We start from the raw sequence: 26,494 nt of genomic DNA on the forward strand, positions 1-26,494 counted from the left end.
GTTATCTATTAAATATGTTGTTTGTTCATCGTCTGGTTTCTATCTTGTGCAACTTAATATTAACCCACATTATTATGTCCTTCACTCGAATCTATTAATTTGGCGCTGTGCAGCATACACAGATGTCATCTATCATGTACAGATGACCATACAGGAAAAATTCGCACTGGAAGTTTTGATTTGGTCTTTGTTACTTAGAGTTGCTTTTTTTCTACCACTTTTGCCTAATCATGCTGATGAGGATGAGTGATGATATGATGAAATTGATGAAGGGACACTCACAAAGAATACCCATGCCAAGGCTGGGATACCAAGTGTCACAGCAAACTGCGCTAACCACTCAGCCATGATGGTTGGTGGGCCCTGGAAGTCAAGTAGTGCTGGTAAAAGACTCCACTGTTTAGGGTAGAAGCACCTCATGGGAGATCTACACTCTGAACTCTCTGGTGAAAATTATTGCTGTACAACTTAAATTAGTAAAAAATATGTGGAACAAACCTTAAAAACATCTTATGTATGCTTAAGAAAGAGCAGTTTAAGAACAGTCTAGGAAAAACTCATTCTAAATGATTTGATTTGATTCGGTTAATTTTACTTTGCCCTTCTGCCACGTTTGCTTAATCACAAAGATGAGGATGAGTGATGATATGATTTGGTTTGAGTTGGTGTTTTAAGCTCACTTTATGCACAGGAAGGTTAATCGGGACTGGACCTATCATTTAAAGTGGGATCCGAACCACTGTGCCATGTGCCTCCACTGGGTATCGAACCTGGGACCCCTTGATGATATGATGAAGGGGCACTTACAAACAACACCCATGCCCAACCTGAGATTCGAACCCAGGACAACTGGCAACGTAACTCACTGTGCTAACCATTCCATCATGGGGATGCACTAAATTTTAATGGACACTGCCCTAGCAAGCAACAGCGGCATATCCTTCTACCTCTTCAATCCACAATGCACAAGACCCTCACTTTCTCTCCATACCTAATCACAGAGCAACTCATGCTCAGACAGCTGTATCGGTATAAATACATCATAAGATGTGAATTAATGTCGAATCTGTGACAACACATGTAATGTTTAAGAATTTAAGAATTTCAACATGCACAGCTTTGTAATATTTTATCATGCATTGGGAAAAAGGGTACAGGGAAAAGAAACAAAATAATGTTTGTGTACAATTTTTATGACAGAAAAACTACCAAACTCCAACAATGATCTCTACATCAACAGGGATAAAAATATATTTATTTCCCAGGGAAAAAAATCGTCATCTGAAGATATAAAACTCTGAAAGTCCTAACAAGAAAAATCTAAATTTCAAATGCACATACAGACTCTTGCAACTCTCTTTCTCACAATTGCAATACAATAATACATAATAATTATATACAAAATTATCTGGACAATATTTTTAACAGGGATAACCTGTTAGTAACTAAAGGCACAATTTCATAGTACAAAATAGAATCTTTTGAAACCTACAAAGTAGACAAAGGCCTCTCACTCCTATCTCTTATACCACAAAGGCACACGTCAAAACATTACTCAATTAGTACTTATTATTAATCATAAAAATTATTGCTTCAGACTACAATGTCAAAATATCCTTACAGAAAGGAAATCACTAACTAAATCATAGTAATTCATATCTGCTGCCATAAATCGAATGAAAAAAAAAGTATACACGTACCACATCCGCAATCACACCAAATCAGAAACACAATACAAATATAAACAAAGCACATTCTTCCTCACTATTAAGTGTAATATTGGCTTATTCTACTAATTTATCATAAGACTTAGGTTTCACGCAACATTGTAAGCAATGTTTTGAGTATTATTGACATAATTCCTTTAGGAACTGAATTATTTTTCCAAGTCAAAACAACAACAAAAAAGTAATCAGTCAAATAATCATGGCAAGTATTGAGTACAATATGTGTGCAATAGAACTAAAAATAAAACCCTTTTCAAATCTTACTGACTCATTGAGTAAGGCCAAACAATTTCATAGCATTGAAGGCAGTTGCCAAAGCTACCTCTTCGGGTCGTTTCTTCATGAAAGCTGCGATCATTTCTACAATTGCTGGTAACGAGCATGGTTCGTTGCGTTGAAACGTGCAATATCGGTGAAGGAAAGTCAAAGATCTGCAATAATTCAGGACAGAACAATATTTAATGTGCAAGTACTTTAGAAGCACGGTAGAAAGGAAGGGGAAGGACTTTACTGAAAATGGGTGCTAAACTGGGGAAGCTGAATCCAAACTAAACTTTCAATATCGAATCAGTTGCTCAACAATTCCTTCTCATAATGCTAAACGATTCATCACTTGCATAATAGCAAGTAGTTATTCCTTCTAGCTGGCTTAGTGACCATGTGAGTTAAGTTAAGACTCAATTCTGCTACGAAAGTTCCGGGATTCCAGTCCCAGCATGAGAATGGGTGTTCTTTGTGAGTGTCCCTTCATCAATTATCACTACATCGCGATTAGCCAAAAGTGGCAGAAAAGCGATGTTAAGTAACAATAATACAAATGCTTAATACCCTCTAGGGCACAAAGGTAAGTTGGTGTGTTTGTATACATTTTGTTTGGAAAGGAAATTTTATCACCAATTTAGTGCTTTTCTACTAACAAATTTAGGAAGTGATTTCGATATCGCACTTTGCTAGAGTACGGAGGTCAATGGAAGACTCGATAAAAATTAAACTGTATGATCATTAATGACTACACCCACAGCAGTGTGCTTATCTGGATCTGATATTGTGCTAGAACAACTAGATCCATCCTTTATCGCTATGACAGTCTCCCCTTTGGAGAAAGTCTGTATATCAGCAATTTCTTTCTTCTTTTTTTTTTATCATACAGCAAAAGACAAGCACGAAAAAACAGCTAATGAAGCTGCTGGGCTCACATCCTACAAATGAAGTTTTTTTACTTTACACACTTCTGTTTCTCTAATGTTCTCAAAACCAAAATAATAAAGTTTCTGTCGACTCTCACAAGAGGAACTCCACTCTTCACATCATCCACCATATGATATGGAGCCTGAATAGGTCTAGAAATTAATTCCATATCTTACTCCCTACCATGGTCTGGCACTCAGCCATTGCCCTAAAACATCCCACAGGTGTTTACTAGGGGTCAGTGATTTGTGCCAACCCTTTCAATTCTTCTCCCTCCATTTCCTCAAAACCATGAAGATACATTCTTTGCTTTATGGAATGAAGCATTGTTGTACTGAAAGTGAAATGGGACTACATTTTCTTGTATATTTCTCAAGAAATATTTGCAAAATAAAACCATTTTATAATCTCCACAGCACCATGTTGCATGATCTCTATTATCTTTCTGTCTAAACTGGAATCCACTACCACTTCTTTCAAGTAGCTGAGTCAAAACAAAAAAATTGTACCTCCCACTTTTTATATCATAATTTCTCACCTACAGTAGAACCTTGACATTTTATCGCATTATGCACTCAATCTTAATGGTCCCAAACATTTTCCCCCCTTTTTAAAGTTTTTCAGCTTGGTCCCCTTAAACATGATATAGAGATCACACTTCTTCTCCACATCTGTTAGTCTAGCTGAATTTCAGGGTGAAATTTTTTAACAAAGCAGAAGGACTTACTTCTAAGTCTTTCTTTCGTAACACATTTTTTACATTCTTTTCTGTCCAATGTAATTACACGGCATAAAGACAAATGATTGGACTGAAATGCAGTCATAGGAAAGTCTTCATATAAACATGAAAGTGAGGGAAGGCACAGAGTAAAAAAATATAATAAATGAAATACTTATATAACTCTCTAATATGTGTCAATTAATGTATCATTCCTACTATGCAGCTGGAATGTACTGATCTCAATTTCTTAATGATACTCCTCGGGCACCTATATAACATTTACTGATACTGCACTGATCCACTATGAATTAGCAAATACTTTGTGAAGAAGCTGAACAACATATTACTTGCTTTAATTTTATCCACCAGGATGTAAGCCTCATATGACAAAATATTTTCAAGCATGTTTCTCAAATGTGCAGCAATATTTTTTTAAAAAAAATGTAGGACAACTATTGACCGTAGACAGTTTTCTTTAAATGAATCAGGATATTTTTTTTAAAATGAAATTCTGGAATTCCCATCAAGAACAGTTAGAAGAGGTGGAAAAACAAATTGTATCCTCAGAATTATCCAAAGTTATATTTTTTGACAATTACTTTTAGTCAAGCAGTTCGATTGTAGGTGTACATGTTCTATAAACACAACCCATTATCCTTGCCATGTACTAACGAGGAGGGCATGTGGGGCAACTTTAGTTTGTAATTTCCTTTTTCAAAATAATACCTACATATTGTAAGTAATATTCAAGTGCCTAGAAATGTGTGAGTATATATGATTGTTGCTTGAGCCAATGCTTGGAATAAGTGGCAACACTGATATTTTGATATTGCATATACAGTGGCCCCTCTATAATCCGACCCCTCCAGTAGTCTGGCGTTGAGCGAGTGGGGAGCTTGAAAGGAAAAACAAGTTACTGCATGTCGTTGTCAGAGACCTTGGCACGAGGTAAACACTAGGCTCAGTATAGCAATCTGTACAAGTCATTCTTGCATACGCAACCCCACGTGCACCATTTTTTGTCTCAAGTGTTAATTACCTGTATTGCTGTGAGTGAAAAATGTCCCTACATAGCAAACGAAAACATACAATTGCAGAAAAGCTCGTGGACACAGCAGAGGACCTGACAACGTAAGCAAGTGGCTTGCCGGTGGGGAAGAAGAAAACAACCATTTTTTGACAGATGACAAACATAATCGAGGAATTGACAACTAAAGAAGAGGATGAGGGAGAAGAAGCAGCAGCAGCTGTTATAACAATACCTCACAACACTGCCATGGATTCCTGCACTACGTCCATTACGTGGGCAGAAGAAAATGGTGTCTCCGTGAGTGATATCTTGGTGTTAAAACGACTTCAAGAAAAAGTGTTAAAGTGTCATTTCAAGCAAAGAAACAAAAGAAAACTGACACTTTTTTTTTTTTAGACCTGTTCCCTCAAAGGTATAATACAAAAACACTGTACTACAGTGCAGAAATGAAATGTTTTTCTATGTAAACTACAGGAAAATGCAATATGTATCTTGTTTCGTAATTTTTTTACAACACTAATTTCCATTTTAATATATGTACATACTTTGTAATATTTTGTGCAATAAACATAGGTTTTGCTATTAAAATGAGTTTTTTTAAGTGAACCTCCACTAATCTGGCGTTTTCGTTAATCTAGCAGTCCCCTGGTCTGATATCTGCCGGATTACTGTATTTAAATTATTTTTTTTGTGATAAACTATTGAAAAACTATCAACTAAACTTTGCTGGATTGTAGCTACATAGTAACACCACACCCTAGAACTTTTTATGCAATGCGTATTATAGCTAGCTAATGATCTCCAATCAATATCCAATTACCAAACAATTAAATAAAAACAGTAATAAACAAAATTTAGACTTACCGTTCTGTTAAAGCTTCTTTCACATGAGCAGGTAACTTTGATGCTCGTGTATTCGGATACATAAAAGGCGAATCTGTCTCCACAAGCAACTTTTCCAAAGGTATGACTCCATCTTCCAGCAACTTCCGTACACCAGAGTCGGACTTGTCTTTACACAGATAACCTAAATTGATAATAATAATAATAATAAAAAATGTAACTAATAATCTTATTATAAATACAAAATACGGTATTTCTCACTTAAGTCTCTTGTTTATTGTTGGCTAATTACGATAATGAGAAATGATTGGTTGCTTTGATTTTTTATTTTACTTCACATTTTTGCTACTTTTGGCTAAACGTGAAGATAAGGATGAGTGATGAAATTGATGTTCAGACACTCACAAAGAACTTACATGTGCAGACTTTGACCTTTGCTGGTAAACATCAGGGCAGAGCAACAAGCATACAATGCCAGGGTTCCAGGTTTGAATTCTGGTGAAGATCCTATTTCATTCCACCATATTTTTTTTTTTTTTTTTTTTTTTGACAGAGCTTGTTAGATGGTAATCTTTTAAATCTTGTTACCATGATCTAACCATCACTCTCTTAATTGTTACAATAAGTGGCAGAAAAGTGACATAAAATAAGTGCATAAGTTCGTAGCATTTTGTTATGGGTTGGCAACACTGCATTGCCAAGAGTTCCTTGTCAGTTTATTTCATTGTTAATTCTTAGTTTGTAGTTTTGTGTTCATGAAAATGCAGTGTATTTTAATTCTGAGCACATTTCGTATATTTTGGAGACGAAACAAGATGGAGTGTCAAGTGGACAAAGTTGAACATTTCCAACACATTCTGCTCTTTGAGTAATTATAACAGAGTTTAACTGAGGATCAAGTGCAGTAAGTCTTTCCTAATGAAGCTGCTCTTGAAACTTGGCTAACTGATTTCTTCAAGTCAAAAACAATTTGTGCTGTGTACGGGACTAATGTCATATACTGAAAACACAGCAGTTCAACCAGGCGAGGCATCGAACTAAACCCCAACATTGGCAGATGGTCATTGGCAATGGAGGCAACTACATTACTGACTGAGTCTTGTTGTGACTATGTATTGTTGTGACTACAATACAATGTTTTATCTTACCCCCTGTGTTCATTAATTATTGTATTCCTGTTAACGTATGTTATAAAATGCTACGAACTTATGCAGCCACCCAATATATTACATTACATTTTACAAATCTTTTGCATGAGTCATATTTCAACATGACACTGCTTACCAACTTCAAAGCAGACTATTTTTGTCAAATTGCAAAGAAACAAAAGGAGACTAACCTGTCAATCCCAAGTACAGGCCCATTTCTAGATACCTCTGAGCCTGCTCAGATGTTCCTGTGAAGCAATGCACTACAGCTGCTGGAAGCATGTCCTTGTATTTCTGCAAAATATTCAAAAGATCCTCGTGGGCGTCTCGTTCATGGAGGAACAATGGCTTGTGAACTTCATAAGCCAACTGAACCTGGAAAAGAAAACACTTTTTCAAATTCACAATGAAATTGTTAAATACTACCATTCTTGCAGTTGTCTTACTAATATTAATTATCGGAGAGTCAACACATGGGTTTATTTGTGGTGGGAATACATGTATGTCGCAAAGACAATTTTGCACAATAAGTCTGTGAAGCAACTCAACTTAATTATGTACATGTATGAAAACCTAACTACTCAGATGTATTTTTTTCTCAGCTTAAATGAAATTAACACGGTGGAAAAAAGTCTTGCTACAATACTACCCAACTTTGAAAACATCACATCTTAAAGTAGTAAATAGGCTCCTTTGTAGCTCAATATTTATGGATTCAATTCTTAGCGAGAACAAATATTTTAAATCCAAATACATATAATGTAAGTTTATGTATTTATCAGTATTAACTTTATTCCTGCTTCTCAAATATTGCAGTAGAATAACTAGGGCTGAGCTGATACCGATGTATCAGTATCAGAATTTATTTGCTGATACTTTTCCTCAAAAATGTCCCCAGACTCTTTCGTGGAGTCTTAATTTTCCTGGAAATTAGTTTCTTTTAATTTTGAACAAGTTTGGTGTAAAAAAAACAACAACTGAATTTTGTGATAAAATAACATGTAATTTAATATTGTGATGTAATTATCAAATATTTTAAAGCAAAAATCTTGGTAAATTGATGCATATAATTATAGAGTGGAATACTTACACACCAAGAATAAAAAATATTTTGAACAACTTAATCATTACAGTTTTCAAGCATCGGTATAGGTGGGAATCAGTGAGAGTATCAGCATCGGAATCGGTTGAAAGTGGTATCGACTCAGCCCTAGAATTCCTTGATTTTGCATAACTCTCATGATAACTCTTATTTCAGGAACTGTTATGTTGGTTGCCCAAACCCCCTCCCCGGACCACATATTTCTCCTCTTTCAGGTGAGTGCATGGAGTTTAGCACAATATGGGTCAAAAATGGGCATTTGGCATACAAACTCCAGGCATGAACTTGTAAAATTCTCTACAAAGTTTCGCATACAGTAAAACCTCATTAATCCGGACAGGCAAAAGGCAAAAAAAAGTTGAAATGTAGAGCCAGGTCTGTCGGGCGCATCATCATAATATGGGTATCACGTATGCACGTACTGCATTGTATACACAGTATTGCTTTACTTTTTACTGTACTGTATAATGGATTTAGTCCTATGCCCTTTAAATACACCATAACAAACATGTTTTGTTGCTATAAAGAGTTTTAATGCACTTTCTACTGTTCTTTTAGGTTATTTCAGTTAATCTGGACTTTCGTAAAAGTGGTCAAGTTATCCCCCCATTAGTCCAGATTAACGAGGTTTTACTGTATTTTTAATAAAGAAACACTGTTTTCTTGTATCATATTTCCAAAAAATTTCTAAAACGTACCTGTTTCTCAAACACCTCTCGTTGCACCTCAATGGGAGAAAAGTTGCGATTGTAATCCAATCCACATTCTCCTATAGCCACACATTCTGGATTTCGAGCTATATCTCTTAAATCTTCATAGTAGCCTTCTTCCCAGGACTTAGCATCGTGAGGGTGTACTCCTGAAAATTTATATTACAATAAGCTTTCAGGTACCACAAACTCAATCTTCAATATGTTGTCTAAATATCAACAGTCTACAATGTACCAAGTGAACATCATTTATTGCTGTACAGCTTATGGGACTACCATGCTAAAAGTCCCGGGTTCGATCCCCGGCCGGTTCAAATCCGTGAACTTTTCTAACGTTGGAAGCGGCCCCGGCGCCCACCCAGCGCCGAATGACATGGGTACCTGGGGGAAACCCTGGGGGGTAAAGGCGGTCAGGGTAATGATGCTGATCACATCACCCCCACTCACGACCGGATCAAGAAAGTGTGGGACGTTAACCCCACACCCCTATACGCCTTCATGGCATGGTGCTAAGCACAGGGGGAGCACTTTACCTTTTGATACACTGCACATATACCATACCAGAAAGTGTGATGATATACCATATTTCTTTGAATCCAAAATGCCATCAGATGTAAGGCATACCTTAAATATTGCTTCAGCTTTTGAGGAAAAAAATACTTCCAATTTAAGGTGCACAGGTGTACAAACCGGTAATACTTTGTTAGAATGATACTGTATGGTATTGCCTTTACAATGTTAGCAATACTATCATAAGATAATTTTGATAAGGAAGATTTTTATCAATATTGGTATTTCGGTAACACATCCAGGGAAAAACTTGATTATTGAAATAATATCGTGGTATATTTATACATGTATAATTGAATTCAAGATACCATCCAATCCAAGGTGCACTTAAATTTCCAACGTCCAAAACCTGAAATAAAGGTGTGCCTTAGGTTTGAATGAATATGGTATCTTTTAAAAATAAACACTTTCCAAAATGCTACATACTGAATGGCACTTACATCAGTTGTGATCACAGTGGTCCATTCAAAAGTGTCTGATTGCACATGGAAACATGGGGGTCAATTTCAGAGGTGGGAATTTTTCCATGTTTCTGTATAAAGCAGATCTACAGCTCACCCAGTCTGCAATCAATGGTAACCCTGGCATGTAAAGGTAGCCGGAGCATGATGCTGATCACACCACTCCCACTATCACCAAGGTGATACTTTCGTGGCATGTGTAATACACAAGGGATTACTGATGATCCCAGTTAAGTAGGGTGGGGATGGAAGGTGACGGGAGAGGCAGGATATAAATCTGTGTGTTTGTCTGATGACAGGAAGCAGAGTTTCAACAAAACCCTGTAATTTGATTTTTGTTACACATATTCAAATTCCTTTCTTCAATGATCTGCAGTACAGATGAAAAATGCATCACTGTGAATGAGTGAGTGGATCATTCCTGCACAAACAAGATGGCAAATTATTTACTATTGTATAGTTCTTTCGTTACAGAACTTGCTACAACAATTACTGTCAAAATTTTCCCTCTCTTTATCAGGAGAGCACAACATTTGAAAATGTTCCTGTCTTTTGCATAAATTTAAAATTTAATCCTGGTTACAAAGGTGCAGAAATAAAGAAGAAAACCACAGAAAGAGAGATTTCCATATCTATAAAACTGAAATGAATGAAGTTACTTTACCATAAAAATAGAATGACATTTATTACTTAATTCATTAATCTTTCATATTTACCTGCTGTAGAGTACAAAGAACCAGGATATATCCTGGTAAGACGTAAAGCTTCCTTGCTAGTACGAAGTGATGTGCCTGTAACCATGGTCTTTTGGACACCTGTAAGATGAATATTATCTTGTGTTAAAAGCACAACAATTTGAATACGACAGTTACTGTAATAGTTTATTGGATAGTATTTTTTGTTATTACTTCTCAGTGACGTATTCTGGAAATTTGACCTGGTTTACAGCAACAGTTCTTATTTACTGTATGTATTTATTATATATTAATTAGATACAATATAAATAAAACACTAACGCAAGCATGCAGCTAAAACAAAAAAAAACACATGTCTGACAACTTCAAATTTTCCGGCAATTTCTATATAAATATGAAAAAAGTTGGTTTACCAGTGGTGAACCAGATAACATGGAAGAATATGCCACTGCTACTCATGTCCTGCTACTATCAGTGTCCAGGACACTGAAAAATCTCGATTTCTACACGTTCTACACAGTTTTTGCATTTCTGGAATTAAAACTTCTTTTTCCAGAATATTTGCAACAATTCTAGTGAAGCAAATGTGAGATATAAGCACTTTTAACACACTACCATGGGTCATTTGAAATTTTCTGTTCCAAAAATTATTTCTCAAAGTTGTGATTGAGATGGGAATTTTTTTTCCTGATCCTGGTATCGGCAGTTCAGGATCATGCACACACACAGTCACGTTTTCTACTTTCCTACTTAAAGGAATAGATGCATCATTGTATAGTCCGCGCGTTCATTATATCCCCAGCGGTTAACAAAGGGAGCGGTACTCTTTGTTAAAAGAAACACCAAGCGGGCGGTTTTCTTTTGAAGTAGAAGCAACAAACTGGAGTAGGAAAGCGATGTTGCCAAATTGAAGAAGAGATAGTGAGGAAAAGCAGAAGGAAATGATAAAGAAAAAATAAAAAGAAAGATAAACAAAAGTAAAGAATATGGAAAGAGAAAATAAATACAAAATAAATATTAAAAAGGAAGTGTTTAAGGGTATTATCGAAGGGAGGGGAGAGAAATATCCAACTCTTACATATTAGGCCTTAATTGACACGAGGGTTCTGGGAGGATTCTGAATTAAACGTGGGGGGGGGGGGGGGGGGGGCAGTATCTAACTCTAGGTTTTACATTATGGCTGGTATTTTAGTTAGAGGGGGATTGAACATTAAAGTGGCCGCGGTGGCTCAGTCGGTAACGTGTCTGACTACAATGCTAAAGGTCCCGGGTTCGATCCCCGGCCGGTTCAAAACCGGGAACTTTCCTAACGATGGAAGCGGCCCCGGCACCCACCCAGCGTCGAATAATATGGGTACCTGGGGGAAACCCTGGGGGGTAAAGGCAGTCAGGAGCGTGATGCTGATCACATCACCCCCACTCACGACCGGATGAAGAAAGTGTGGGGCATTACCCCCACACCCCCTATACGCCTTCATGGCATGGTGCTAAGCACAGGGGAGCACTTTACTTTTTTTTTTTTTTACTTTAGATATCCAATTCTTGTGTATTACTATTGTCTTAGACTGTTGCGGAAATTCTGGTGTGGAGACTGAGAATTTTTTTTTTCAGGAGGCAATGCTGTCTAAAATTAGCATGGAAATTTTGGTGGTAGGATTGAGTATTAAATTTAAAGGAGGAAATAGGAAGCTCTTGATAAAGTGTTAAATCTTAGATTGTCGAGAGATTTCTGTAGTGGAGAGAGAGTTCGAACATAAAGTTTTGGAGTCTGTATTTAGTGATATTGTATCTACATGTTTTCGACCCCAAACGTGCCAAAAGAGAAGCTGGAAAGACTAAATATCTCGGGATCTTAAGAATGTATTGACACCCCATTAAATTAATATTCTTGAAAGCCTGCAAAGAAATGGGTGTAAACATTTTCTTGCTCGCTTCACATGCAATCATGTGTTGCGAGAATGCGTGTTTGGCATTTTACTGAGGTGAATGTGAAGTTTTATACTATAGCTGCATTATAAGACATAAGCGATATTCTCGATATTCATTAATAACATCACTTCTTAAAATATAATGCTTAGTGTTGGTATACTGCTTAATTTAAAGCAGGTGCATCATCATTTGGGACAAAAATATATCGAATACGCATTTCTAACTTGTCACAGGAAAATTTTAAATTTGCACTGAAGATAAAATCCAAGTAATTATTGTTAAGGATTATGGTTTGTTACTACAATAATTATATTTATCCCAGGAAAACGGAGGGTGGGGGTGAGTTCTTTGAAAGAGGAACATGTTATATTATCGCCCTGAGGTTAAGAATTTCTAGCTAGGGTTCTGTAATGTTTGGTGAAACAAATTGAATCTGTCATACGGATGGAGCATATTATTTGGTTTGCCAAGGTTGAATTATTCTATCTTTATCTTAAGTTGAGTAACAGTTTGTGTTAAATACTCAAATTGAGTTTTATAAACCCACTCAAAAATTCTATTTGTATGCATATTTACATATTTTAATTTACTACATTTAACCAATCAATGTGCTAGCTTTAAGTTTTTTCGAAAATCGAAGAATTAAAAAATATGGACAATGTAACATGGTATTTCATTCAAATAGACAAACTATTACACATTCATCCAAACTATTTTTGAGGTATTATGATGAACGATTTTAGGGGTGGTCTTGAGTGATGGGCACCCCTGTTTAGGAAGAAGGGGCAGATCAAGTATAGTGTTCTGTAAAGCTAACAAGAAAGTTACTTTCGGTAGACACGCTGTCGTAATTAAATACTTTGTGGGGATTACGATATGGTTTGAGGGTGCGAATGATGTTTTTTGGGGGGAATGCGCCATTGGCTTTGGGGGAGATGGGCACCTCTGCTCTCCATGAAGGAAATAATATCCTGCAGTTTTGTCTTCATACTTAGGATTTTCACTAGCAGCCGTGAGTGATACCTTGCATTATGCAAAGTCTAAGAAATAAACAAAAAGCACAACACTATAACACAACACAACTAGTTAAAAAAATCAACCCCGCACGTGGTTATGGCGCAAAAATAACGAGAGGCAACTACAAGAAATGTAAAGAAAATGTGGCAACAAAGTCTGAGTGCACGCGCTTATCGGGAGCAGTTTGGCTATTGTTGCCAGTGTTAAGTTTCATGAAAGGGTTGCCGATGGGGACATAACAAACGTGCGGACTTTATGTGTGGGTGTGGGAGGAGAAAGAAAGAATAAGCCGATCATCCTAGTCACAATACTCAAATCTAGTGTTAAAAATGTCACGTTGCTACTTGTTGTATTGATTGATTGATTTATTAGCATCCTTTCAACTTTTACAAAAGTTTGGAATTGTTACATTGTACATGTACAAATAGAATAACATTGTACGTCATGGTGTGTACTTAACAATTTAATCAGGTATGTTATAATTAGTGCCTTGATATTCCCCCTGCGAAGGGATTAATAGGTTTTCAGTACAAAAAAGCATTTAATGATATAACAAACCATATATGCAAGTTTCATTGTGCGTAAAGTTGCCTATTTTGGTTGTTATTGCCTATTTTGATCGTTAGTGCCAAATAGAATGTCTTAAAGAGCAATAGAAAGAAAGATAATTTTTATTTTCTCACAGTGATATTTCCTTCAATTCTGCTCAAAATTTTTCAACTCTTTTCTACACTGACTTATGGCTGTCAGTCACAAACATATAGGAACATTGATCAAGCAACATTCACTCCTTCTTTCTTTGTAGACCTTTGGTCATAAGGTTAGTTTTGATTATGCTTTCTAGAACTTGGCAAGCTGCTGGCATCTTGCTGAAAGAAGAAGCTATCAAGATCTGATCTCTTGAAGCAATGGATAAGTGGATACCCAAATTTCATGACCGATGGAAGCGTAATATTTTATTATGTCTGTTGCAAAGAGGTATGCATAATTTCTTTGTATAAATATTATTTAGTATTATTCTCCACATGCACAGAACCAAGTAATGTGTATCAATCTCAATGCCTAGAATATTGATATATACACTAGTGGCAGAAAGTTTAGACTCACCTGTAAAAATTTGTAATTCACTGAAAGTAAAGTTTAAACTGTGACAACAGGTGACACTACTGTGCTGGAATTTCACTATTGATAATTATAGAATGCTTTTAAAGCTGTTTTGATATGTATTGGAAATTTTAATCTATTTATTGAATGATGTTTATGCAATATCAGTGTGCAGTCCTCTTCCATAAACTTCTTCCTCTGTTATTGGTATACTCTTAAGTTCTCACTGTCTTTTAATACATTCTCGCTATGTTAATCTTCAACGTTGCAATGATATTACTGATTGTGAGTGGTTGCATCAGCCTACTGACGAGTTATTGTGGGGTCAGTGGTACCAGAAGTGATTGTGTGTAATTTTAACCTACAGTACCTGCTATTGTCGTGCTATTTGTATTTGAACCTTGTGAAGTATTAGTGCCCAACTGGACGTAAAGGCAGGAACAAGTTCGCATTTACCAGCAACTATGGGGGAAAAGGCTAATATACGCACAGAAATTAGGGACAAGGCATGTGCACATAAGGAAATTGGATGGTCAAACCGACAAATAGCAAAACAATTAAACATTTCCAAATGCAGTGACTGTAGAGCAGTTATATGAAGAGAGGAAAATGGCAGTCATGAGGATTGACCACGCTGTGGGCATCAAAGGAAGACGTCTATCATTGAGGACAACCACATTGTCATCCTCAGTAAGCGTGACAGAAGGCGTTCGGCAGTGGACATATGCGCAGAAATAAATAAAACAAGAGAGCAACCAGTGTCTGTTACAACAGTGAAAAGTCGTCTGCGTGTGGCTGGATTATTTGGTCAAGAAGCAGTTCATAAACCATTGTTGAAAGCCGTACACAAGCGTAAAAGGCTGGAGTGGGCCAAAGATCATGCTAACTGGACCATCGAACAATGGAACAAGTACTTCGGACGGATGAATCTAAATATGAAAAATATGGTTGTAACCGCCGCCAATACATTCGTCGCCACTCTGGAGAAAGAGTTTTGGAAGCTTGTATTATTCCAACAGTGAAGCATAGAGGAGGAAGTGTCATGGTATGGGGATGTTTTGGTAACAATATGGTTGGTGATTTAGTGAGAGTGCAAGGAACACTGGAACAGAAACAGTATCATCGTATTCTTTCACGCAATGCTGTACCATCCGGGACAAGATTAATTGGTCGAGGATTTGTTCTACAACAGGATAATGATCCTAAACACACATCAAAATTGTGTAAGCAATATGTCGCAGGAAAGGAAGCCGAAGGAGCATTGCAGTCAATGATTGGGCCTTCCCAATCACCTGATTTGTCATCAATTGAGCTATTGTGGGAGGAACTTGACAGGAAGGCAAAAGCAAGGACCCCAAGCTGTGGCAGTGTCTACTGGAAGCCTGGGAAGGTATGAAAACAGAGACATTAGAAAAACCCACAGCAAGAATGCCACGCATATGTAAAGCTGTCATCAAATCAAGGGGAGGACACATTGATGAACAGGCAGTGTGATGAAAATGCATTTTGATGCCTTTTTTAATATTTTTAACTTTTTGTGAAAACTTTGTGTGTTCTATACAGTTTTATATGTAGGTTGGTGTGTAACATACCCATACAAGTTCAAATATATGCACTATGATGGTTGGTTTAAACTAATTGCATTTTATTTTCATTTAAACAATAAATTTCATAGGCGAGTCTAAACTTTCTGCTGCTAGTGTATATGTTGTTAGAAATTTGGCCTAAGTTCCTTTTGTTTTATTGCGATTTCATTATGCTACGAATGCAATTTTAACATGGATCGATTTCGAAGTACTTCTGTTAACACATACTGCTGAGTTTTAGCGATTACTTAAGATTTTGTTCAATATATGCTTTTGTAGTTAAGTTAGGCACACCAGGTTTGGTTCTCTTAGCATTAAAATAAAGTCCCTAAATTCATTCTACTAAGGTTTCGATTTACATCTACATTAATTCCCACTAGTCTATGATACTTACAGTCACTAGTCAATGGAAAATATATTGTCCATGGAAAGTGTGCATAATTTTTTTTTCGACATCTAAACAGTGCTCATTACTTTAAGGAAGGTTCAAATTTCGTGTGACAATGATTGCCAAAATTCTATGATAAATATTCTTCCTGCTAGGACAATTTGAAAAAAAATCACAGAACAAGATTTCGGAACAGTTACCAGAAATTTTCTCAACAGCAGTGAGCGAGTGTATGGTGGTGTGTACATGTAATTTTGTAGAAAAATTGACGTCACTTTACTTCCACTTTTGGCTAGTTGCAATGGCATATCCAATTTTTCCTATTTTTGATATTTTCAACATTCTGACTAGGCCAATCTTATTCAGCAAGATGCTTCCAACTTTTCACACACAATTGGAAGAGTTCTATGCATTGAAAACCCTGGAATGGATTCCAGGTGAATATGGTTGATATAGGCTATATTGTTGGAACTCAAGTTAATCAAAGATATTAACAACACCTGTAGTTTATTAAAAATGCATTGCAACTAGCAAAAAGTGGAAGTGAAGTGATGGAAACAGTTATATTTGTGGAGTGATTTGAAGTCACGAAATGGCATTAATTTGGAAAGAAAAGTAAAATAAAATAAATAAATAGCATGTGTGCGTAACACAAGAAGAAACATCGCAATGTGATTCCGGACGTCAGGTCCGGGACTGTGTATTAGAGTTTATTATTCTATGTTATTAGAATATAAATAGTATCCTGAGAGATGTTTCATACCGAGGCGACAAACCACAAGTGTCGCTTGAAAGTGAGCAGTCGGTAATCAATGCAGCCTTTCGAACTGTAGGGGGACAAACTCTGACTACACAGTTTCCTCAAGGAGATTTTAGACCAAAGCGACATGCGACAAACGATACAAGGATTTCACACATGTTGCTTGGAAACGAGAAAATCAGGAGCAACATTTCACATCGTAGCGGCATGACGGGAAGCACAGGCCAGCGTTCGGTTGGTGAAATCCTCAAGCGATAAGTGTCGCGTGCCGCTTTGGTGCGCAATCTCACTAAAGCAAGACACTCATTGCATCGCTTATGCACGAACAACAAAACACGGCAACATGTTGCAAGCTATTGCGGAAATGGCCCAGTTTGAACATGTTGCAATCTATTGAGGAAATGGCCCAGTTTGAGCGACACACAAGCGACACGTGTGGCTTATCGTGTCGCCTAGATCTGTTGTTGTAATGTGCAGTTTATTGTGTCGCCTATCTGTTGGTTGCAAGCAACGCTTGCTAATAGACTGAAGGCACCATGTCACTGTCGCTTGTCACTTTGTTGGGAACTCCCCCTGTAGCACGTCGCTTTGGTCTCAGCACCCTTCCTTTAAGGAGCTTTCCGACCGAAGTAACAAGTAGCATGCAAATACGCCATATGAACGTGTCGTTTGCTGTTTGGACCCTCATGTGCAATGAATGCTATTTTACAGTCTGGAAGTGTGTGTCACTAGTGTGAACATCCCATGTTGCTTGTCCCATTGGTTTGAAAGTTTCCTTACACTCATGTCGATGGCACTAAGAAAGTTTTGTGGGGTTCCCCTTGTCGTTTCATGCAATCATCATTATCATAATCGCCACGGTTAGTTTATTTATTTATTGAAATTTCCAGTACAGCAGAAGCCATTTTAAACCAGAAAGAAACAACAGTAAAACAGTACACTAGTGTTAAAAAGAACACACAAAACAAGATAAAATAAACAAAATATAAATATAAACATAAACAAGTCAAGACAGTTCCAAGGTAAACAGATGTGTTTCACAAAAGCATTATTTATATACAATTTTTTCTATGTTGGTGATAAAAGATGGATATGAACTGAATATATTGGTTTGGTTTGATATGACATTGAACTGATTTGGTAGCCTATGAAATAGTGAACATTGAATGAGTGAGAGTCTTGGAGTTGCAGTGTGAAAAGTTTCCTTGCTCCGTGTTTTATGTCTAGGCACTCTGAGGGAGAGTTCATGGAGTGGGATGCTGCATCTTAGGTTTCCATTAATGATCTTATGTAGTAATTTTATATCTGCAACGTATCTACGTGATTCTGGAGTATTTATGTTTAAGTTTGCAAGCAGATCTCTCTTAGGTAGGTGTCTCAGGGCCGGCACACTATATCGAACGATGGAAAGGAAAAAGCTGAGAACATTGTCGATCTTGGAGGTATGAGAAGGGGCAGCCATGTTCCAGAAGGGTGAACAGTATTCTAGAATGGGGGACACAAATGTTTTGAAGTAAATAGAAAGTGCTTTCGGGTTATGGATTTCGGTGAATCTGTAAAGTAAGCCTAGCATACGCATTGCCTTTTTTGTGATGGTTGATATGTGATTATCGAAAGTTAGTTTAGAATCTATGAGGATACCTAGATCTCGGTGTTGTGCTTCTTTTGCTAGAGTGATGTCGGTGAGTGTATAATTACCTTCAAGAATGTTTTGCTTCAATGAAATTGTTATGTAAGAGCATTTCAAAGGGTTTGTGGACAGTTTCCATCGCTTACACCATTCGGAGAACCTATTATGTCATTTTGGAGAAGTTGCATGTCTGCTGGCTGTTTTATTTCTCTCAATCTTGCAATCATCAGCTAACATTAGAATTGTGCTGGAGATGGGGGAATTAAATACAAATAACAGGGGGCCAAGAACTCTTCCTTGTGGCACACCAGATATAACAGGAAGCCAGTTAGAATTAGTTCCAGGAAGTATAACACGTTGTTGTCTATTTCTTAGATAGTCTTTCACTATTTTTAACGTGTTTCCAGTTATATTAAATCTGTTAGCTAATTTATGCAGTAAATAATGGTGATCCACTGAATCAAAAGCTTTGGACAGATACATCCAACAGATTACGATTAGTAATTGCGTTTATGGCATAGGATTGCATAGAAGACAGATTTGTAAGGCATGAAGAATTTGGAAGAAATGCGTGTTGTGCTGGGTTAATGTAAGGGGATGTGAATTTCAGAAGTCTCCTTTTTAGAATCTTTTCACAGACAATAGCAAGTGTGGAAAGGAGAGAAATGGGCCTGTAACATGTAGTATCGTTTGCATTGATTGCCAGATTTAAAAATAGGAATGATATTTGCTTTCTTCCATTGAGTGGGAAAGCAGCCTTCAGAAAAGCACCTATTGTATAACATTGCAAGAGGAGTAGCTCGCGAGTGAGCTGTTTTTTGAAGGTAAATAGTAGGAATATTGTCCGGTCCAGATGCTCGGTGAGAAGAAAGGGAGGTAAGGAAGTGCAAGACTTCACCTGGTTCTGTAAAGATGGTAGAAAGAGAGTGAGAGCAGATAGATTTGATAGGTGGGTGATCTAAAACATCATTTGAAACAAAATTATTTTGAAATGTTTGATTGAATAGTTCAGCTCTATCATTACCAACAACTGAAATGCCATTGTGTGTTGCTTTCAAAGGGATGCGTTTGGTTTGTCTCCGTGAATTTATCAATGTCCAGAATCTCTTCGGATTAGTAAGGAGTTCATTTGTGACTGTGTTTACATATTCTGTGTATTTCTGTTTCGTAAGGTCTTCACTATGCTTAAAGCGGAAGAAAAGAGACAGTAAATATAAAAAATACAAATGCTTCAGTGTGTATATCTTTAAAAGAAATGATGATGATGATGATGATAATAATGAACCTAATCCATACACAAAAATTTAGTTGCCAAGAGCATTCCACACATATTTTTTCTCCCGTATTATTAATGAAAGTATGACGATAACAGGACGTGGTTGACTGTCTAGAATGTTCGTTAATATCTTCGCGACCACTGTACCAAATATCATAGCAATATCACATTCATAGAAATGCTTCATGTAAAAAAATCAGACGTGGTAAAAATTTACTATCCTTCGGACACCTCAAATTTTTTTGTTTCGTCAATTTTTGACATTCGTACTTACGTATCTGCTTCGTGGAACATTCCTGAAGGTGTATCAACGTTGTTTTGATGAAATTAATTGCAATTTTTCACATTACCAGTACGTCTTTCTGATAGACCTTCTCGCTTGCCTGAGACGAACTAACCTAACCACGCGCCAATGGTTCGTGGGGCTAGCGCCAATGGTTCACAATTATTTCCAATTTCTAGATCCTGATACTAACACGACACCAAATTTTAACTATGTTTACTAACCTATCCATGCGCCAATGGTTCGTGGGGCTAGCTATTCTCAGTCGGAGAATTAATTTTCAACTAACAACATGAATTTCAGCTATGAAACATTCCCACATCACACAAAACACCTTCCCGATGTTCGACAATGCTACAGGAACTTATTACGGTAAGTAGTTTCTACTGTAAAAATAAATAAATGTGTCCGAAGGATAGTAAACAAGTATCAAAATTTCGTGGCTGCGGTGGCTCAGTCGGTAATGCGTCTGACTACCATGCTAAAGGTCCCGGGTTCGATCCCCGGCCGGTCCAAATCTGGGAACTTTTCTAACCATGGAAGCGGCCCCGGCGCCCACCCAGCGTCGAATAACATGGGTACCTGGGGGAAACCCTGGGGGGTAAAGGTGGTCAGGGGCGTGATGCTTATCACATCACCCCCCCCTCATGACCGGATCAAGAAAGTGTGGGGCGTTACCCCCACACCCCTATATGCTTTCATGGCATGGTGCTATGCACAGGGGAACACTTTACTTTTTTTATTGGGAACCATTGATGCTAGCCCCTCGAACCATTAGCATGTGGTTAGGTTAGGCAAACATAGTTAAAATTTGGGTAACAGTTTCATGCATCGGAGACACATTTCTTCAATTTTACACAAGAAACTACTTACGGAAATGAGTTTCTCCAAGGTTTATAACCTCCGTCGATATATATTCTTCCTAAAACTTCATCCTACAATGCAGCAGAACAATAAATAATCACTTTTCATGTAATAATATTGCGCATTTTGTGAAAATCGACAACATTATGCCGTTGTTTCCAAGATGTACCTGCAGATGGCTCTAGCGTCGGAAGTCACGCGATCTCGCTAGTGGAATCAGGGTTTCCAAACGCGCGATTTTTTTCGAGAAACGCGAGTTTTTTTTTCTTCGAGAAACGCGCGGTTTTTTGTCGAGAAAGGAAAATGGTTTTTCGATGAATTTAGGGGTGAAATGGGTGCTAATGGAACCTAACCTAACAGGCCTAACCTAACCTCGTGTGAATGGTTCGTGGGGCTACCCGTGGATGGTTTTTGGGGCTAACGTCAATGGTTTGTGGGGCTACCCGTGGATGGTTTTTGGGGCTAACGTCAATGGTTTGTGGGGCTACCCGTGGATGGTTTTTGGGGCTAACGTCAATGGTTTGTGGGGCTACCCGTGCATGGTTTTTGGGGCTAACGTCAATGGTTTGTGGGGCTACCCGTGGATGGTTTTTGGGGCTTTTTTACAACTTTCATGCACAATAGAGTTGGAAACATTGATATTCGAAAACAAAAGAAGCGTTACAATTCGCAAAGCAAGCGATATCGCACCGTGACGTGCTTTCCGTAGCATTAAGGAAAATGGTTTATTTTAGCAGAAAAAGTGTTTGTTTTCGTGCAAAAAGCATATTGGCACCTTCCACTATGTTCCGCAATACATAATTGGTAAGTACAAACCACGAGAAAGATAAAATATCGGATTTAAATGTGTCTCCGATGCATGAAACTGTTAATAAAATTTGGTGTTGTGGTAGTATCAGGAATATATATATTTGCTTGTGAAACAAAAAATTTCACAAAAATAGACGGTTTCCATTCCGAAAACTAACGCCTTATTTTCAGTTATTTTGCAATTTCTAGACGTTTCCGACAAATTTTAACTTCAGATTCGTGATTAGGCGGCCTCAATTAGTGAGTATGCCAAATATGAAGAAAATCGGAGAGGGGTCCGGTCATCTCAAGTCGTTCCGACCTTACCCCTTGTTTTTCTGTGCAAAGCAAGATTTGTTTTGTAGGCAATTAGTACAGATACTGGCAAAGGGTGAGATGAATCTTTCTTCTGCTTCATCTACACTGCACAACAAACAGTATGCTTGTACCACGGCTTCAAACGAAAATTTCTGATTCGACAAAATTTTCTTAACTGGGGGGGGGGATGGCATGCCCGGTTCCATCACTGACTTACACAATGCAATCCCCTGTGCACTATTTCCTTTACATAATAAAATTTGCATTAAGAATTAATCCAGTAATATACACGCATATTAATTAAAAATGAACCAAAGAAAGATTTCAAAATAAAATAATCCCAAGTAGTTATGCACTGATATGCATCCTGCAAACATATGTTTCAAAATATTGACGTTAAATATGCGAGATATGTATTATTATCATTATTTACCTGAGTCTTTTGCCCTTTGTACAACTGAATCCAAGTCTCTTGAAAATTTCTTATTTGTAAGATTAGCACCAATGTCGACTAATATATAGTTTTCGTAACACTCCAATAACTCCGCTGTTGGTGGAGGGTTTTCTTGCGTCTCTGTAGGATTTTCTTCATGTGTACTGCTTGCCATTTTGATTTATAGCCAAAAGTATGAAAAAGATTAACACAAAGTGTGAACTTCAAGAGGTGTGGCAGGCACTAGCTGATATTATCGAATATCTCTGTAACTAAGGCACAATATATAGATTCTTGCACTTTAGAACTTTGTATGCAACAGGCACATTTCACATCGTATCTCCAGCTGTTTTCTTATAAAATCATTTTAGCAGACATTTCACGTACAATTCATGCAAAATTAAAATATAAACAACAAATTTACAGAAGCTTTAACTACTACGTCTCTGACTTTCCTTCACCGACTGACTCATACGTCTTATATGTCACATTTACCAGGGTCTCCTTTATTGCACTACACTAGACCAACATTGTGTTCTGACGTCATACGGGTCAAGTCTATGTTGTTAGGTTAGGTCTATTAATTTTGGTCCCCTTAGCACAAATACACAGCAAATATATTACTTATGCTAAGAGAACTAAACATAGCAAGCCCAACCCAACCTAACAACTTAAGACATTTAACGTAACAATGAAATGATTAGACAGTGACGTCACAACTCAAGGTTGCTCTAGAGTTGTGCGATAAGAGAGACCCCCATTTACCAAGTGACTGCCCAGCTCTTGAAGTTCGAGTTTGTCTGCTAGGACCGGAAATGACATAAGCCTGAGAGATGATTATCTCGCAAGAGCAGAAAGGGTGGGGGAGATTTTATGTACTGTACTTACCCTTGGTTACAAACCAAGGATGATTGTTGAAAGGAAACCGAAACCGAAAAGATATGATATGTAGCAGTGGCGTATTTAAGGAGGAGATATTGGGTTTGAGTCTCCCAAATGTCTTCCAACAGGAGAAGAACGATTAACCAGTTTTTTTCCTTTCTGGAGAAGGGGGGAGGGTATAATTTTGTATTTAGCGGGTTACAAGGGTAAATGTAGCCAAAATTACAATAAATTGTTAATTTTTGGTTAATTTTAAGGGATCATTTTGGAGGATGTTGGGATGGACGTCCCGGGGGGTGGGGGGTAACCGCGAAAGAGATTAAGCGCGAAACATAACACAGGATTAAACGCAAAAGGAATAAACGCGAAGGAACAAGCGCGAAAGGAATTATAGCGAAACGGATTAATTCCGAAACCAAAATTGAACACAGGAATAAGCGCGAAACCAAAATTGGACACCGGAATAACAGCGAAAAGTGAAAAAAAAAATAAGAGAAAGGTTTTCTCTACTCCATTATTTATTTTTCTATCATTTGCTCAGTGACGGCACCAGAAAGAAAAGTTAGGAAGAAGGGAAAAATATTTTCTAAGGACAGTTTCATTTATACCATAAAAATATCCGTATTTGACTAAAAAAAATATCATTTATCAAATTTTCCTTGTTTGCTGAAAGGTGATAGAGGGAGTCGTCGACCGGGGGTCGTTCGCCCACTGTCTCCCTCTAGCGCAGCAACTGTTCTTTCCCTCCCACTTTCCTTATTGTCTTCTTCACTATCTCTTTCTTTTCTTCCCCACTCTCCCCGTTGCATATCCTCTCTTTTACTGCAGTTGTCTTCGAGTTCGTGTATATTTTCTCCCTATCGCGCCCTTTCTACTTTTCTCTTTCCTTTAAAAAGTTTATTTCTTATTTATTTATTATTTATTTGAGAAATCCTGAATACAGAGAGAATCCATTTTATATCAGGATATCAACAATAGAGAGAATAATAGGTTGGTTTGCGTTGAAGTTTTAAGTCCACTTTGTGCACAGTAAGGCTAATCGGGACTGGACCTACAGTTTAAAGTGGAATCCAAACCACTATGTGCCTCTACCAGGTATCAAACCTGGGACCCCTTGATTACAAGGTGACAACGCTCTGCACCATTGGGGAGACCCAGAGAGAATAATAGAAATGAACAAATTAGAAGCACGCACACATACACAAACACATATATATGTAACAAGAATAAAACAATAACTAGAGCATATCAAATATTAATTACTCTTCAGCTGCTTGATGCACACCTTTCTGAAAGCCTACTTAGGTAGATGGAAGCCTGGAGGATCATTTAGTGTATTGTACCTTGTTTGTAGCCTATAGACAAATGACCTTTGTTCTAGGGATAGCCTTGAGGCTTTTGTGTAAAAGAAGTTGTTGCATTTGCTGTTGGTATGTGGGATCCAGATGTGAAGACGTGGCAAGAGTTCATTAGTGAAAACTTGTCCATTCATGATTTTTAAAAGAAATATTAGATCTGAAACTTGACGGCGAAGGGAAAGATCGTGAATTTGAAGAGTGGATAGAATTTCATGTTTGGAAAAGTTTGCAAGAGCTGGACATCTATGTTTGACTATTCTATGAAGAAATTTACCACTTTGTTAGTTCTCTTTATATTGCTATCACAGGCCATTGACCAAATGCAGGAACCATATTCAAGAATAGGTACAACGCACGTTGTAAGGTAGGTTTTGAGGGCAGAAACATGTGTGCTATCTGTAAATTAGCCAAAGGGTTTTCATGGCTCTAGAAGTAATGTAATCTATATGGTGGCTGAAAGTGAGTTTTCTCGGGATTTATTTTCAGATTCCAGTCTCGGCACCAGCGTTCAATTTGTTTGAGATTGTCTTGCATGGAACATGTGTCTTGAACTGAAGCAATGTTTCTAAATAACTCACAGTCATCAGCATACAATAATATTGAGCATTTGGGATAAATATATTCACGAATATCGTCCATGGAAAGAGTGAAACACAGGGGCCCTAGAGAACTTCCTTGAGGCACACCGGAAATTACAGGGAGCCATGACAAAGAACAACTAGATATGATAAGTTTTTGCTTTCTATTGTGCAAGTAAGATGAAAGTAATTTAAAGCCGTTATCACACGGAACTGGATTTCTAGTAGGAATGCCCTAGTTGGTGCTGAACTGACTTTCTAGGTAGAAATCATTGCCACCTGGCTGACTGCTTGACTGGTTTGGAGGAATAGGACATGTTCTAAATGCTACTAGCTTTCGTCGACTGGATTCTGTGGAACAGCCAATCAGAGCAACAAAAAGAATGCACGGATCCTGTGGTTTCCGAGTGCTGGCTGTTTATGTTATAGCTTCTCAGTTTCAGTAAGGCTAATCGGGACTGGACCTACAGTTTAAAGTGGAATCTGAACCACTATGTGCCTCTACTGGGTATCAGCACCTCTTGGTTACAATGCAATGGCGTTACCACTGTGCCATCGGGGAGGCCCAAGAGAGAGTTTTGTAAGATATCATATGCAGCTATAATACCGAAACATTCTGTTGTTAAGCGATATTTATCTGCTCCAAGACTTTACATTGAACATTCAATCTATAATTAGAAACTGAAATATTCAATTTTCCCCTCGAGGACAATAGCCTCACTTCTTTCATGCCTTTTTCATACTTCCATGCGTAACATTAACAAGCCTCCTGCTTGTTAATGGTACGCAAGAAAAACTTTCAAAACATCACAAAACTTCACTCTGTAAGTAAGGACACAGCTTCTCAGCTTCTTATTTTACTGCCCACTGCATTGAATTAAACATTTAGAAAGTTGGGTTCGGCTTATTTCATGTTCAAGATTTTAATTCCTGCAGTCAATTAGTACTCTTTAAAAGAAAAAATATATATATATACATTCTGAACCGTTTCAAAGAAACAGGGTTATTTCCCGATTACCTTCTACAGCATCTGTAAGAATCAAATTAAATTATGACTAGTGCAATGTATGTAAAAAGCTAGAGGAATGGCACCTCACAACTGGC

General features: G+C 37.5%; 1 protein-coding gene across 1 annotated transcript; it reads right to left on the bottom strand.

The window, feature by feature from the left end:
• Positions 1–1,174: 1,174 nt before the first annotated feature.
• LOC146000325 (3'-5' ssDNA/RNA exonuclease TatD) lies at positions 1,175–23,069 on the bottom strand. The gene is made up of 6 exons (XM_083137839.1): positions 22,573–23,069; positions 10,217–10,315; positions 8,458–8,618; positions 6,849–7,032; positions 5,531–5,693; positions 1,175–2,158 (listed from the first exon to the last, which is right to left on the bottom strand). Exons 1-6 carry the CDS (start codon positions 22,745–22,747, stop codon positions 1,996–1,998), a joined length of 945 nt encoding a protein of 314 aa, XP_082993965.1. The 5' UTR covers positions 22,748–23,069; the 3' UTR covers positions 1,175–1,995.
• Between the last annotated feature and the right edge of the window lie 3,425 nt (positions 23,070–26,494).

This window comes from Lepisma saccharinum, chromosome 16 (genome assembly GCF_977018435.1).
Source record: "Lepisma saccharinum chromosome 16, izLepSacc3.1, whole genome shotgun sequence".
Classification (NCBI taxonomy): domain Eukaryota; kingdom Metazoa; phylum Arthropoda; class Insecta; order Zygentoma; family Lepismatidae; genus Lepisma; species Lepisma saccharinum.

Coding starts and splice junctions, on each gene's coding strand:
- LOC146000325 (XM_083137839.1), bottom strand. CDS start 22,747: ATGGCAAGCAGTACACATGAAGAAAATCCTACAGAGACGCAAGAAAAC. Junction 10,316..22,572: donor ACAAAGGGCAAAAGACTCAG/GTAAATAATGAT, acceptor TTCATCTTACAG/GTGTCCAAAAGACCATGGTT. Junction 2,159..5,530: donor AAAGAAGCTTTAACAGAACG/GTAAGTCTAAAT, acceptor GAATTATTGCAG/ATCTTTGACTTTCCTTCACC.